Raw genomic sequence first — 15,236 nt, forward strand, 5'->3', positions numbered from 1 at the left:
TCCCAGGGCAGGCTCTTACTGGCCTGGACTGGGTTACGTGCCTGTCCCTGAACCAACCATGTTGGAGTGGGATGGTGAAGTGTTCTTATCGGCCAGGGCTTGAAATATCCACCTGGAGTTGCAGAAGTGGGATCAACATTTCCCAACCACAGGATGAGAGGAGGGAAGGATGGTTGCCTGAAGAAAAATTAAGGTATTAACCAGAAGTCTGAGTGGGTGGGGCAGAGAGCCAAAATCAGGGCCAGATAAGCAGCCTTGGGGCTACAGGGCTTGCTTTCCTATTCCCTGCACTAATCACTGCAGATGTTGCAGTGCAGACAATGCAGATGATCACTGCAGATGGTGATTGCAGCCATGAAATTAAAAAACGCTTACTCCTTTGAAGGAAAGTTATGACCAACCTAGACAGCCTTGGAAAATCCCATGGACGGAGGAGCCTGGAAGGCTGCAGTCCATGGGGTCACTGAGGGTCGAACACGACTGAGCGGCTTCACTTTCACTTTTCACTTTCATGCATTGGAGAAGGAAATGGCAACCCACTCCAGTGCTCTTGCCTGGAGAATCCCAGGGACGGGGGACCCTGGTGGGCTGCTGTCTCTGGGGTCGCACAGAGTCGGACACGACTGAAGTGACTTAGCAGCAGACAGCATATTAAAAAGCAGAGACATTACTTCATCAACAAAGGTCCATCTAGTCAAGGCTATGGTTTTCCAGTAGTCATGTATGGATATGAGAGTTGGACTAGAAAGAAAGCTGAGTGCTGAAGAATTGATGCTTTTGAACTGTGGTGTTGGAGAAGACTCTAGACTTGGACAGCAGGGAGATCCAACCAGTCCATCCTAAAGGACATCAGTTCTGAATATTCGTTAGGACTGATGCTGAAGCTGAAACTCCAGTACTTTGGCCACCTGATGCAAAGAGCTGACTCAATGGAAAAGACCCTGATGCTGGGGAAGATTGAGGGCAGGAGGAGAAGGGGATGACAGAGGATGAAATGGTTGGATGGCATCACTGACTCAATGGACATGAGTTTGGGTAAACTCCAGGAGTTGGTGAGGGACAGGGAGGCCTGGCGTGCTGCAGTTGATGGGGTGGCAAAGAGTCGGACACAACTGAGCGACTGAACTGAACTGAACTAATTCCTATACCCAGGCCCTGAGGGCGGTATATTTCTAGAGCCTCCCAGAAGCCAGCAAGAACAAACACCCGAGTTCAGAGAGTGAAGTGGCTTGCCCGAGACCACACAGCTAGTAAGACACAGCCAGGCCTCAGACTCAGACGGTCTCGCTGCTCCTGAATCCCAAGGACTGGAAACGAATTTTTTTAAACCAGAGTGAAGTATGTTTTGTGTCACGTGTGGGAAAGTTGGGGTCACTTGTGAGATGGGAGTTTTCCAACAAGTTCCCACTGAGAAATGGGGCAGGAAATGCTGACTAATACCCACTGCACACTTAGCAGAGGACAGAGGCAGAGAGCCCCGAGCAAGAGTCCCTTTGGGTGGTCCCTGCAGCTCTGAGGTCCGTACACTTAGCCCCATTTTTTTGCAGATGAGGAAACTGAGGCACAGAGTCAAATAACATATCAAACGTCACCCAGATGGTCGATGGCGGGGTTGGAATCTGAGTCCTGCTCTGACGCTGAGCTGCAGCAGGCTTCACACGCACCTGCAGCCCCGGTGGAGGGAGGGAGGGGGGAAGGCAGTGTTTCCAGTGTGTCTCCCACGAGAAACCAGGAACATCGCCGGATGAGAAACGGCCACTGACACTGAGGAGTGGGGTGCCCCGGAGACATGAGACCCCAGAGGGCAACGACCACTCACATCAGTTGATTAAAGAAGAGCCAGAAAATCCAGATGCTTTAAAACGCTGGCTCTGTTCTTTAATCATACCATGGGCAAAATAAAACAGGTGTCTAGGTCAACGTCTGCCCACAACTTCCCAGCTGGTGGGCGCTCAGTTGCTCAGTCGTGTCTGACTCTTGGTGACCCCCATGGGCTGTAGCCCACCAGACTCCGTTGTCCGTGGCATTTTGCTGGCAGGAATGCTGGAGTGGGTGCCACTTCCTCCTCCTGGCTGGTGCGGGGACCGCCTGACTTTAGGTGGGTGTGTGCTGCTATCTGCTGGTGGCCTGGGGCAGGTGGCAGCGCCAACAGATGGGTTCCCAGCGCCACTGGGAAATGTTACGCATTCCCCTATGCTGATTTGTCTTTAGAGGGGTTCTGGGCACCAAGTCTGTCCCCAACATTAACTTCACCCACTTTTGATAAACCTAACAATTTGGAGCTACCCTTTTAAACATAATTTTGTAATAGGTAATGCATGCATAAGGTAAAGAGTAATAGGGGACCTTCCTGGTGGTCCAATGGTTAAGACTCCACACCACCAATTCAGGGGGCCCGGGTTCAGTCCCTGGCCAGGGAACTAGATCCCACATGCCAGCAACTAATAGATACTATATGCTGCAACGAAGATTCCACACGCCTCAACTAAGACCCCGCATGCACGCTCAGTCTTAGTCATGTCCGGCTCTCTGCGACCCCATGGACTGTAGCCCGCCAGGCTCCTCTCTCCATGGAGTTTCCCAGGCAAGGATACTGGAGTGGGTTGCTATTTCCTTCTCCACTAAGACCCAGCACAGCCAAATAAATAAATATAGATAAGTATTTTTTTTTAAGAGTAATAAACAATACAGGGGTCAGCTGACTGTGGCCAGTAGGCTAAATCTGGCCCACCTGTTTTTCTGCTGTCCCCATGAGCACTTTTTTTTTTAAATAGTGGGGGCAATAAAGAATATTTTCCTAACAAATGACATTCAGATTCGGTGTCAGTCATAAAGTTTTCTTTGGCACACAGTCACAACCATCATTTGCATATTGTCTATGGCTGGTTTTTCAATACAGCAGCAGAGTCAAGAGACCAAAGGACCCAAAAAACCTAAAATACTATCTGGCCCTTTATAGAGAAAAATGGACTGACTCCAGATCTACAGTGCTCCCCACTCATGCTCCCCCAAGCCCTCAGTTCTCCCCAGAGGCCACCATTTGGATGAGACACTTGCAAGTCCTTTCCACAGTCACAGAGGCGTGGCTGGCCCCCACTTGTTTCACACAATGGGTAGAAGATTACATACACAGTTCTGCACTCTGCCTGCTTCATGCAGTGTTTTGGAGAGAGTATTATGTCAACCACTTCCTTATTTCCTTCCTTATTTCTTTCTACAGCTGTATAACATTCCAACCTCAGGAAGGACCTTTCTTTTTTAACGCATCACCTGTTAAATTTTGAGGTCATTTTCAGTCTTGGGTAATACAAATTGCTGTGGTGTGCACTGAAGGACTTGGGTCTTTGCTCATGAGGGCCAGTAGACCTGAGGGGTCAATTCCTGGGGATCAATGGCTGGGTTAGGGATGTCTGCGAGTTACCTTCCGATTGCTCATGCCAAAATTGCCTTTGACCAAGGCCATGCCCATTTAAACTCTCAGAACTTTTGAGAGCACCAGTTTCCTCACACCCTTGCCAACACAGGGTGTTATCGAGTGTTTTGTTCTTTGCCAATCTGATAGGTGGTTTTAATTTGCATTTCTCTTACTGTATTTCATTGAATCTAAGATATCATTGATTGTACCATGCACCTGATTTCAGAAATGTTTGAATATAAAATTTGCCTCTTAGAATCACTGAAATAGAATATGTTGAGTGGAATTGGCTGTTTTATTGCATTTTCTTACTCTGCATGTGTTCTATTCTGATTTCTTTTTTTTTTTTTTTGCCGGGGGTGGGGGGGGGGGGTTTGAGGTGGGGTGGGGTGGGGAGGCAGGACAGTGGTGGTTAAGAGCCTAGAGTTCAAATCCCAGCTCTGCCCCTTACAAGTGTGATTCTTTGCACAGGTTACTTAATCTTTTCTGTGTTTCAGTTTCTTCATCTGTAAGGTGAGTTCCTGTGTCATAGGGTCATTATGAAAGTGAAGTGAAAGTCACTCAGTCGTGTCCGACTCTTTGCAACTGCATGGACTATATGGTCCATGGAATTCTCCAGGCCAGAATACTGAAGTGAGTAGCCTTTTCCTTCTCCAGGGGATCTTCCCAACCCAGGGATTGAACCGGGGTCTCCTGCATTGCAGGTGGATTCTTTACCAGCTGAGCTACCAGGGAAGGATTGTTATGAAGGTTAAATGAATTAATATATACAAAACACTATGTTCCTATAACATACTAAATGCTCCATAAACTCTTCCTATGATTATCATGTTTCCTTTGAGATCTCTTTTTCTTAATGAGTTGCAAGGGCTCCTTATAAATAGAGTCAGACATGACTGAGCAACTGAACTGAACTGACTAAACTGATAAAGCAAAAGTAGATGTTTTTCTGGAACTCTCTTGCTTTTTTGATGATCCAGCAGATGTTGGCAATTTGATCTCTGGTTCCTCTGCCTTTTCTAAATCCAGCTTGAACATCTGGAAGTTCATGCTTCATGTACTGTTGAGACTGGCTTGGAAAATTTACATGCTGTAGTGTGAGATGAATGCAATTGTGCGGTAGTTTGAACATTCTTTGGCATTGTCTTTCTTTGGGATTGGAATGAGAACTGACCTTTTGCAGTTCTGTGGCCACTGCTGAGTTTTCCAAATTTGCTGGCATATTAAGTGTGGCACTTCCACAGCATCATCTTTTAGGGTTTGAAATAGCTCCACTGGAATTCCATCACCTCCACTAGCTTTGTTCGTAGTGATGCTTTCTAAGGCCCACTTGACTTCACATCCCAGGATGTCTGGCTCTAGGTGAGTGATCACACCATCGTGGTTATCTGGGTCATGAAGATCTTTTTTGTATAGGCCTTCTGTGTATTCTTGCCCTGTCTTCCTAATATCTCCTGCTTCTGTTAGGTGCATATCATTTCTGTCCTTTATTGTGCTCATCTTTGCATGAAATGTTCCCTTGGTATCTCTAATTTTCTTGAAGAGATCTCTAGTCTTTCCCATTCTGTTGTTTTCCTCTATTTCTTTGCACTGATTGCTGAGGAAGGCTTTCTTATCTCTTCTTGCTATTCTTTGGAACTCTGCATTCAGATGCTTATATCTTTCCTTTTCTCCTTTGCTTTTCACAGATTTTGTAAGGCCTCCCCAGACAGCCATTTTGCTTTTTGCATTTCTTTTCCATGGAGATGGTCTTGATCCCTGTCTCAGGTATGACTTAAATCAAACCACATGTCTTAAGAACCCTATAGGTAGGCAGCTCTGAGATTTGTTCAACTGCTCAACTACATCATCCAGGTCCTACCTAGCTCTTGCCATTTTTCTGTGCTGGCATCTTTGGTTTGTTGGCTTTTCAGCATCAGGCTTGTGCCTCATGGTATCTTAATGATTGCCACAGCTCCAACCATCACAACATCATGTTATACAGGGAAAAAAGGGGGACAAAAAAGGCTTTCTCCCCAGCTATTTTCATGAGAGGAAACTTCCAAACATGCCTTCTCCCCAATTCACTGGTCAGAAAGAACTAGGTCATAGGCACACCCCTGGACCAACCATTGGCAACAGAAAATGGCAGTGCCTGTGACTGGCTTGGATTCACACCTAGAAGCCAAACCTTCGGCCTCCTAAACAAAACCAGGCTTCTGGAGGACAGAAGGACGTGACGGGCCTGGCAGTTGAAAAATGTACAGTACACCTTCTCTCTGAACCTCTCACCTCCAGTCTTGCTGCAGCCCAGTTCAATTTCCCTGAGGTAGCCAGGCTGCACTTTGTTAAAATGCAAACCTGCCCACGCCATTTCGCTTAAAACTTCCCAGGCTTCAGCTCCCTCACCGCAGAGGGAACACCGAGCGCCCAGGGTTAAAGGAACTGGATTCCAAACCTGATTTTACTTCTCTCCTGTTGCCTGACCTGGGGAAGCCATCTTACTCCACCGAGTCTCAGTTTCCAAGTCTGACAAATGTGGAGATAACAGCCAACTCTGCAAAGGTTATTGAGGAAATAAATAATGACAGCAGCAGCCAATACTTCTATAGCCCTCCCACTGTGTCAAGCTGTTTTCTAAATTCTTCAGTTGTATTAGCCATTTTCACCTTCCCACGCATCTGATAAAACGGGACTCACATCGGCATCAGCAGAAGCTACCAGCTCAAGCGCAGGGAGAGGCTGGGGCGCAGGCGCCAGAGCGATGCGGCTCTGGGGACTAGCTGTGAATCCGAGAGCGCATTAGCACGCGGAGGACTACAACTCCCAACAGGCTCTGCCGCGCCGCTGGACTACAACAACCAGCATGCCCCGGGCTGTCGTGCTTCATCTAGTCCTCCTGCTAGGCGGACTGTGCAGAAATTCTCTTTATGGTCAGTTTCGCTTGACAGACATTCCCCACGGGAACCAACGAATCTATGCTGGTAAACACATATGCACATCATGAATAAGAGGTTTTTGTTCTAACCCTAACTCCTCCACCTGTTAGCTCTGCTTCTGTTTCCTCATCTCTAAAATGAGGATATTCCTAGGACCTGTCGTGTCATTGAGCTGTGAGGATTAAAAGCTGAATTTGACAGCTTGGTAGATGTCCCCTCCTCTCTGGGTGCCCAAGCGTTTATCAACGCATTTTATCTCCATAGCAACCCCCTGAGATTGGTATCCTTATCACCCTTTTCAGAAGGGGAAATTGATGCCAGGAGAGGTTCAAGTCTCTTGCCTCAAATCACACAGCCAAGCCAAGTGAGTGGTGAACTCGAACCCAGAAAATTTCACTCCAGAGGTGAGTCCACTTTAGGAACCCAAATGCTTCCCATCTGTTATTTGACATTGTACAGTGACTGAAAGTCCAGGGCAAATATTTTGTGTGCCCTTCAAGGTAAATTTGAATCACTTGATACAGGGTATAATGTCAAGATGACTGCATGTGACCAGTGGTGGGAAGGGGCTTCCCTGGTGGCTCAGACAGTAAAGAATCTGCCCACAATGCGGGAGATCTGGATTCCATCCCTGGGTCAGGAAGATCTCCTGGAGAAAGAAATGGCAACCCATCCCCTGGGTGGGGAAGATCCCCTGGAGAAGGGAATGGCTGTCCACTCCAACATTCTTGCCTGGAGAGTTCCATGGACAGAGGAACCTGGCAGGCTACCGTCAGACACGACTGAGCAACTGAGCAGACTCAGGCTGTCACAAGGAGAATGGAACATGGGGGCAAGAATGGAGGCTGCTGGGATCCTCCACGTGGGAGACAAGGGGAGCCTAGCCGTGATGGGGCAGAGAGATGCTCGGGAGGCGCTGCCGTCAGAACCGGTGAATCGGGTGCAGGTGTCTAGCTTCCTCGTTCCTTTGTACTGAAAGTTCTGGTCCTTTCTCTGCCAATGGGTAGCTGTGCCACCTTGAGGCAAACCTTTCATCTCTTCCAGCCTCAGTCTTCACATCCACATAAGGGTTTCTCAGACCACTTATGATAGAGGAGTCAACTTCTTGAATTTAACATTTGCAAATATATGTCTCCTGGGCCTTTGCACATGTCACTCCCACCACCCGCTTCCCATCGTTCAGGTCTCTGTTGAAATGTGACTTCCATAAGAGGCCTGACCACCCTCCCCTGGTTTATTTCCTATCCTATTATAGCGAGGTTCTTCCCTATTTGTTTACTTGCTTCCTGCCTCCAACTAAAATGTTTCCTGCCTCCAACTAAAATGTAAGCCCATCAGAGCAGGAGCTTGCTTCTTCAGGGATGTATATCCCTCCACAGCACCTATGAAAATGTCTGGCACATAGTAGATGCTTAGTAAATATTTGATTGAGTGAATTAGTGAATAATGAGTGAATGTTTTCGCTGCCATGCCCCCGAATCCTTTAACCGTCCTGCTTCAAGCCCCTTCTGACCTGGGAGCATTGATCTTGGAATATGGCCTGGGTTCAAATTCTGACTCAATTACTTAAGGGCTGAGTTTATATAAATGTCTTAATCCCTCTCGCCCTCATTTTTCACTTTAACGCAAACCTCACAGAGGAAAATGCCCAGGGCAAGATAAGTGCTTTTAAACAATATTATAAATTTGCATCTATTTACTTATTTTTATTGAAGTATAGTTAACTTACAACATGGTGTTAGTTTTAGGTGTACAGCATAATGATTCAGGTTTCTGGGTTTTGGTAGGTTGTTTTTTTTTTCTTCAGATTACATTGTATTATAGATTATGACAATAGGCGCTCTTTTAAAGCTTTCTTTTCTTTTAGTCACACCCTTCCAAGTATGATCACCCTTGCCCTTCTCACCAAGTACCTCAGTACCTGCCTCGCACCAGAATCTGGAGGGCCTTGCAGGCTGCTGGGCCCTCACGCACGCAAATGTTTGCTCGCTCTAAAAGGGCAGGGGAAAAAAAACCTTCCAGGCAACGCGTCGAGAGGCCCGCGGAGCAGGCGTCAGTGAGGCGTCCGCGCCTGCGCACGCGCCGGCGCAGAAGAGCCCGGGGACGGTGGGGGGTGAAGAAGGGGCCGGCCTTTGAGCGACAGCGACGCAAGATGGCAGCCACCACGGGCTCGGGTGAGCGGGGGCGCCGGGCCCAGCCGGCCTAGGGGGCATGGGCTTGGGCCGGGGGCCGGAGACCCGCACAGGCCCCTGCTGCAGGGCCAAGGGCCTCTGCAGGGCCGCTGTCCGCTGGGCCCCGCGGCGGCGACGCGGGCGGCCTGAGCGGGGAGGAGGAGCAGGCGGTGGCCGGAAGCACGGGCGGGGGCCTGAGGGGCCTGTGGGCGGCGCGGGGAGGCCGAGGCTCCCCCGGGCGGCGTGAGGGCCCTGCGGAGAGGAAGGGCCCGGCCCTGAGGCGCTGCAGAACGGCAGGAGCGGGCGAGGGGCGAGCCCAGGGCCACTCCGGAGGAGTCGGGGCTGGCGGCTCTTTGGACGAGATCGAGGGGTCCCCTAGAGGACAAGGAGGCGCCCCCAAAGAGATGGAAGGCCTTTATTGGATGCTGGGTGTCTGAGCGGGGGGAGGAGCCTTGGGGATGTCCGTTTGGCCTTGACTTCAGAGAAGCCCCTGAGGAAGAATGAGGGAAGGAAACAGGATCCTGATGGGTGACTGATAGGATGCCCCGTTGGTTAAGGGCATGATCCGTGTAAGTTTAGGGGATTGGGTTAGCTGAGAAAATTTTTACGCCTATTAGAAAGGAGTCGTCTTGGGATGGCAGCTTTTGCGGTGGGGGACCTGGGATTAAGGGCATCTCCACAGGATACGTGAGAAGGGGAGAGGGATTTCTCAGATTCCAGAGGGATTTGGTTGGAGCAGCTGAAAGTGCAATGGCCCCATCATTACCAGGCCCCTATTTGAAAAGATAGATGTTAGGTTTTAGGAGGCGAGCTCTGAGTAGGGCGGTCGGTGGAAGCTTGAGATCCTGGGTGAAGAACAGATGAGTTGGGAGCCCTGGAGGTGTGTGTTAGGGGAAGGGTCAACTGAGGGAAGCCCCATGCAGTGAGTGAGACTGGAAATCAGGTTTCAGAGGTGTTCTTCTCAGAGGAGAAACATCTCTTTTATTTGGGTAGGGGAGGCATACCTTAGGAGTGTCTCATATGGAGACTGTCTCTTCCACTCTTTCAGGTATTGGTAACATATGGGAGTTCAGGTCAGAAGTTCCCCAGTGGCTGGATGGTCATGGGGAGAGGAATAAATGAGGTGGGAGCTAGAGAAGAAAGTCTAGATGCAAGAGGGATTGAGGGGGCTGCACTCTGGGCCAGGGGGAGTTCTTCCAGACTCTGGTAGGTAAATGGAAGCAGCATTTATTTTGCATTCCCTGCTCTGTACTCCCCTAAGGTGCTCCAGAGGATCAGGTCCTGAAGGAATCTGTTTCAGAGTGAACATTCACAGTTAGGGATCAGGGGATGGACTCAAGTGGCCTTCTGGAGGAGACAGGGTGATGATTGTTTGGGGAAGGTCCCCCAGAGGGGCCAGTGAGGCAACACAGTCAGATTCTGGAAGTGCAGGATTTGGGAGTGACAGAGTGTCTCCCTTTTGGCGAGCGGGGTGTCCCCTGAGGTGTCTGGCAGTGAAAAATGAGGTGACCATGGGCGACCTCTGATGGAGGAAATGAACAGGACCACCGAGCTGGGTGCTGAAGTTCTCCAGCTGTATAAGGCTGCAGCAGCACTGTTAGGAGAGGTTGGTGACCTAAAGTGAGCGGGGTGAGGGAGTCTGTCTTTCCCGCATGTGACTCCTCTAGTATCCTGAGGGGATTCTTTGTCTGGTTGCTAGAGTGGGCATGGAAGGAGTTGGACGTCGGGGGTCTGACCGAAGTCACCTACCACAAGCTGTCTTTTACACTGAAAGCCATAGGGTCTTCCTGAAGGATAGAGGAAACCGTACCTCCCTTTCTTGGATTTGGATTCAGCTGGAACAGTGCTGAGTCAATTCATTTACCAAGAGACTGCCACAGACATTCTCAGAAGAGAGGGGCTGAGTTAGGCCAGACTGCCGTGAGGCTTCTCTCAGTGGAGTAATACCCGGCCAGGTTGCTGTGGACCGGGGAGGCCGTTCACACGGCTGTGCCCGTAGCCCCTGTCCTTACGGTGGTATTGCCGCTCAGCTCCTTGGCAGTGACTGGAGATTGGCTATCTATAATCAGATTCAACAGCTACTTAATTCCAACTTCTTGAGATCCTGCCAGTTGAAGAGTGCTTCATAAATGCTGTAGTCATCAGATGAAACATGGTCAGCTGCTGCCTGGTGGCATACAAGAGCACTTGGCATGGTTTAGGTAACAGGGAGCAGGTTTTGAGATGCCCTGGAACTGGGCTTCCCAGAACTCCTTTGTGTGTTCAACAGATACTTGTTAAGAATTTACTGTGCCCCTTTATGGAGAGTGAACAAGGTGGACATAGCCCCTGTCCTCGAAGAGCTTCTAGTCTAGTCAAGGAGAAGCCCATGAAAGGAATGCATAGTAAGATTTCAGATAGCAGTAAACGCTATGAAGGAAGTTGTGTGATATGGTGCTGTCTGGAGAGGTGGTCAGGGAAGGCTTCTCCAGGAGCAGGTATTTGAACTGAAGCAGATGATGGAAGGAGCTGGCGGTGTGTGTCACAGGCTGGGGCTGGGGGACAGCGAGTGGAAAGGCCTTGTAAGAGGAATCCGCTTGGCAGATTGAAAGAACCGAAGACCTCAGTGTGCAAGGGAGGCTTGTTAAAGAGATGGGTTAGAGAGAGAGGGCTCTGGATTTTATTCAGTGTGAAAGGATGCCACTGAACAAGCACCTGGTCTGAAGTAGGCATTCAGTAAATATTTGGTGAGCGCATGAATGAGGGTCTTAAAAAGAGCGGAATGACAAGATCTGACCTCTACTCCCAGGCAGTGAGAGGAGTGTCGAGTGCTAAAGTGGGAAGCAGAAAGATCGTACTGCTACGACTTGGGGCAGACTGCTGGGTTGAACTAAAATAAGTGTACAGGGCCCTCTGCTTTCTAACCCTGAGAAGTCTTTCAGGTGTGGTGAGCGGCCCCGAGGCCTTCCTTAGGCAGCTTTAGAATAAGCTTCTTGATGAATCTGGGTCTCTGGGTCCCAGGAAACAGCTGTGACGCCTTTGAGTTCCTGTCAGGGCTGAACTTAGTTTTCTGTGGTCACTGCTTTCAGCAGTTGATGACAACACCTTTCTACCTCTTTTACTTCTGCAGCGTGTGATTTCTGCGTAGATCTTAGAGAGTGGAACTGTGAAAAACCCACCAGAATCCTCAGGATGCTCGTGTTAGAACAGGTTATTTACTCCTGCCTTGACCAAGATTGCAGGGCCTCAGAGAGTAACCCTTGGCAGCCAGGTCTTTCCTCTAACCCAGCATCCCTCAGGCTACCCTGACAGTTAGCCAAAAACGTAGTGCCAGAGGAGTAAGCCCGTTACACTTTAAACCCGCATGTGTTGGAGCGGCTCATACAGCCCTCTTACGAACATGTCACCACATGGGCGGTGGAGGTTACGGTCTTCCGTTCCGTTCAAGAGTGTTCCCCAGCAAGCTGGAGCTGGCAGATGAGAACCTGTAGTCTCTTAGCTGGTCTCCTTCCCGTGTGTCTCACTGTGTGAGCATCTTCTTCTGCTGGTTGTAGGTAGGTGCCTTTTCTACGACAGGGATTCTGCTTTCAAGACAACGTCACGTGGTGCTCAGCTGAAGACATACCAGTCTGCCCCAGTGATGGAAGGAAATGCTGTGTTGGGCCAGAACAACCTGTGGTTCCTCTTAGGGACTGCCAGGGTGTGATGGTCACGATTTTCCCCTTCACAGAACTTTAAAACCACCCTCTTCCCCCCACTAGATTCTCTTTCCCTCGCCCTCGCTCAAGGCTCGAATTCTAAAAGTCCCCAGGGAAGCACAGAGCAGCGCATTGGGTGACGGAGAGACGTTAAAACCATTACTTTTACATTGCGTATAGTGCTTTAGAGGTTTCCTCACGCTGTACTTACCTGCTATATCATCTCATTTAACTCTCCACGACTCGTGTGCTCTCCAGGGGAGGTGTTGGCCCCGTGGCATTCCCGAGGGACATTGGTGGCTGGCCAAGGCGTGGTGACACTCAAGATTAGAGCCGGGGGTTTTGACTCCAGTTCCTTTCCCAGCTTACTCCAGCACCTTCGGAAGGAAATGGAAAGGTGTGGATTTGGCCGTGTGCTCTTCCTTGGTCTTGGCGTGTTTAGTCTTGGTGAGAATGGGCTTTAGTAAGAAATCAGTGCGACCTGTAGCAGGAGCTCTTCGCAGCATCCCTGACCACCTCTTATCCCGTCCTGGGCTGTGTGGTGTCTGATGAGAGCGAGGGCCACTGCTTGCCCTTGCTTACACTGCACACGCAGTAACTCGCGCTCTCTGGGCTCCGGGCTCCGTGATGTCGTGTACAGAATCTGTCAGTACTGGTCTTCAGGTACATGCAGGCCTTTCAGACTTCTTTTTAAATGGCACTTCTAGGGCTATCTATGTGCTAGATGCTATATTAAATACATCATCTTGTTTCTGACAGTAACCCTTTGAAGCAGGTATCTGTTGTGAAGATGAGAAAACTGAGGCCCAGAGAGAAGAAATGACTTGCCTGAAGCCCAGAGCCAGGGCGGGGGATCCGGGGTGCAGAACTGGGACAGCTCTGCTCCACGGCATGCACTTTGGCCACGGCAGCATTTTTCCAGCTCCCGTTGCCTGTTCTCCAGCTGGGCATCTCAAGTTCCTTCAGCCGTTGGCAGGTCTGTCGACATTCCTGCCTTGGCAGATTGGTCCCTTCACGGGTGGATAATAATAACACCAAGTAGGGTTCTTTCTTCATTGTCACTTTGACCCTGTGCAAATCCATAGGTGTAATCCCAGAATAGATGCCAAATCCTCCTGCTCTCTCTTGGCATTATTGCCACCAAGACAGTGGTTCCTACCAGAACCACCTTTCTTTCGCCTAGAAGACAGCAAAGACCTCCTGCTTACAGTCATGCCTTTTTCCAATCCATTCGCTATAGAGGAAGTAGAATGACTTCTCACAGATGAGAAAACAGAAACTGCCACTCCCAGCAGAAAGCCCTTCGTGCTGCGCTTAGAATAAAATCCGTCTCTCTTCCATGGCCCTCAAGGCCCGCCGTGGTCTTGGGCTTGCCTGCCGTGACCTCTTGTGATACAGCACCTCTGCTCCTGCCCTTCCGCTTTGGGCAGCTTGGCCTGCACGTGACTGACTGCCTGCTTCTCCGCCTTCAGGTCTCAGCTCTCCAGAAAGGCCGTCCTTCCCACCCTTTTCAGCCTGGTCTTCTCACTCATCACAGCTCTGTTCTGTTCTCTTCTAAAGTGCTGAACCTTGTCTGAAGGTTTCTCAGGGTGTTCTGTTTGTTTGGGAGTGTTTTTTCTAAGCATATTTTCTGGGCCTCTCCAGTAGGACAGGGTTCTGCCTTGCTTTTTGCTATGTCCCTAGCACTCGTATGGTCCCTGGCAAATAGCAGACACTGAGTGTCACAGTGAACTAATCCGGGAGGACAGAGCGAAAATGCCTGTTCAACCTTTCAAAAAGGAAAGCTCTTGCCCTGATTAGTTGGTATTTACAGAGGGACTTTAGAATAGCATTAACTCTGTCCTCTCCTTCCCTAATGTCCTGAGACACTTACCACACCTTATTCTTTGTCTCCACCCCTTTCAGAGAAAATACAATCTTTGGCCTTCGTCACCCTCGCAGCAGAGAAACGTGGGGCCTTGCATTTTGTCACCAGCTGTTGTTGCATCGTCTGGACATAAGGATGATAAAAGGGGGGATGTTTCTTCCCCTAGATGCTGCTAAGTCGCTTCAGTCGTGTCCGACTCTGTGCGACCCCAGAGACGGCAGCCCACCAGGCTCCCCGATCCCTGGGATTCTCCAGGCAAGAACACTGGAGTGGGTTGCCATTTCCTTCTCCAGTGCGTGAAAGTGAAAGTGAAATTGCTCAGTCGTATCCGACTCCTAGCGACCCCATGGACTGCAGCCTACCAAAGCTCCTCTGTCCATGGGATTTACCAGGCAAGAGTACTGGAGTGGGGTGCCATCGCCTTCTCCGATTCTCAAACTGGAACACATTAGAATCACCTGGAGGGCTTGTTAGGTTGCTGGGCTCTACCCTCAGTTTTTGATTGGATAATTCTGTGCTGTAGTTTAGTGTTCTTGTGTCTGGCCTGAGAATTCACACTTCTGGTGGGTTCGCAGGTGATGTGAAGGCCGCAGGTCTGGGGACCATACGTGGAGAATCATTGCTGTAGAGAAGAAGAGAAGAAATATCCCTCTCTGGACAGGCCCTGAGTAGGCACCCAGATTGACTTGCTGGTTGCTCAGAAATAAAAGTTCCCTGCCCCCTCACTTTATGTCAGGAGTGTTTAATCCAGGTGCTTCACCTTCCAGGCATCGTTATTTTCCCAGATGGTGGCACCACCAAACTCTTGGCTCAGGTCACTGTCTTCCCTGGATGGGCACCCAAGTCAGGTTCAGCTAGTAGCTTTCTTTGCAGAGAGACCTGTGAGGCGCTGCCATTTTAAATCAAGACCCAAGCCAGGCCAGGGTTTTCCAGGGTTGACCTGCTGAGATACCTGCCACTTTGTAGCAGTGATTTTCCCAAAAAGACGTTTTAAAGGGCTTCAAAATTCTTTTTGTACCACAAATATTTTAATATGTTCTGTGTTCCACATTACTGCATTAAATGTTTTACTAGGACATGATGTAAAACCCTGTCAATTATTCATGCTTTAACCTGGTTGTCATCTTTTCTTAGTGATATCCTGCAGCTGCTGACTTTTCAGTTTATATTTAGCCAAGAGAATAACTG

At 49.5% G+C, this 15,236-nt stretch overlaps 1 protein-coding gene across 1 annotated transcript in view; it reads left to right on the forward strand.

The window, feature by feature from the left end:
- Positions 1-8,296: 8,296 nt before the first annotated feature.
- UBE2V1 (ubiquitin conjugating enzyme E2 V1) overlaps positions 8,297-15,236 on the forward strand; it is a 28,352-nt gene continuing 21,412 nt past the window's right edge. The window contains exon 1 of the mRNA XM_027558280.1: positions 8,297-8,507. Coding sequence (XP_027414081.1) covers positions 8,312-8,507 — 196 coding nt within the window. The 5' untranslated portion in view covers positions 8,297-8,311. The remainder of the gene's footprint in view (positions 8,508-15,236) is intronic.

This window comes from Bos indicus x Bos taurus, chromosome 13, assembly GCF_003369695.1.
Source record: "Bos indicus x Bos taurus breed Angus x Brahman F1 hybrid chromosome 13, Bos_hybrid_MaternalHap_v2.0, whole genome shotgun sequence".
NCBI lineage: Eukaryota > Metazoa > Chordata > Mammalia > Artiodactyla > Bovidae > Bos > Bos indicus x Bos taurus.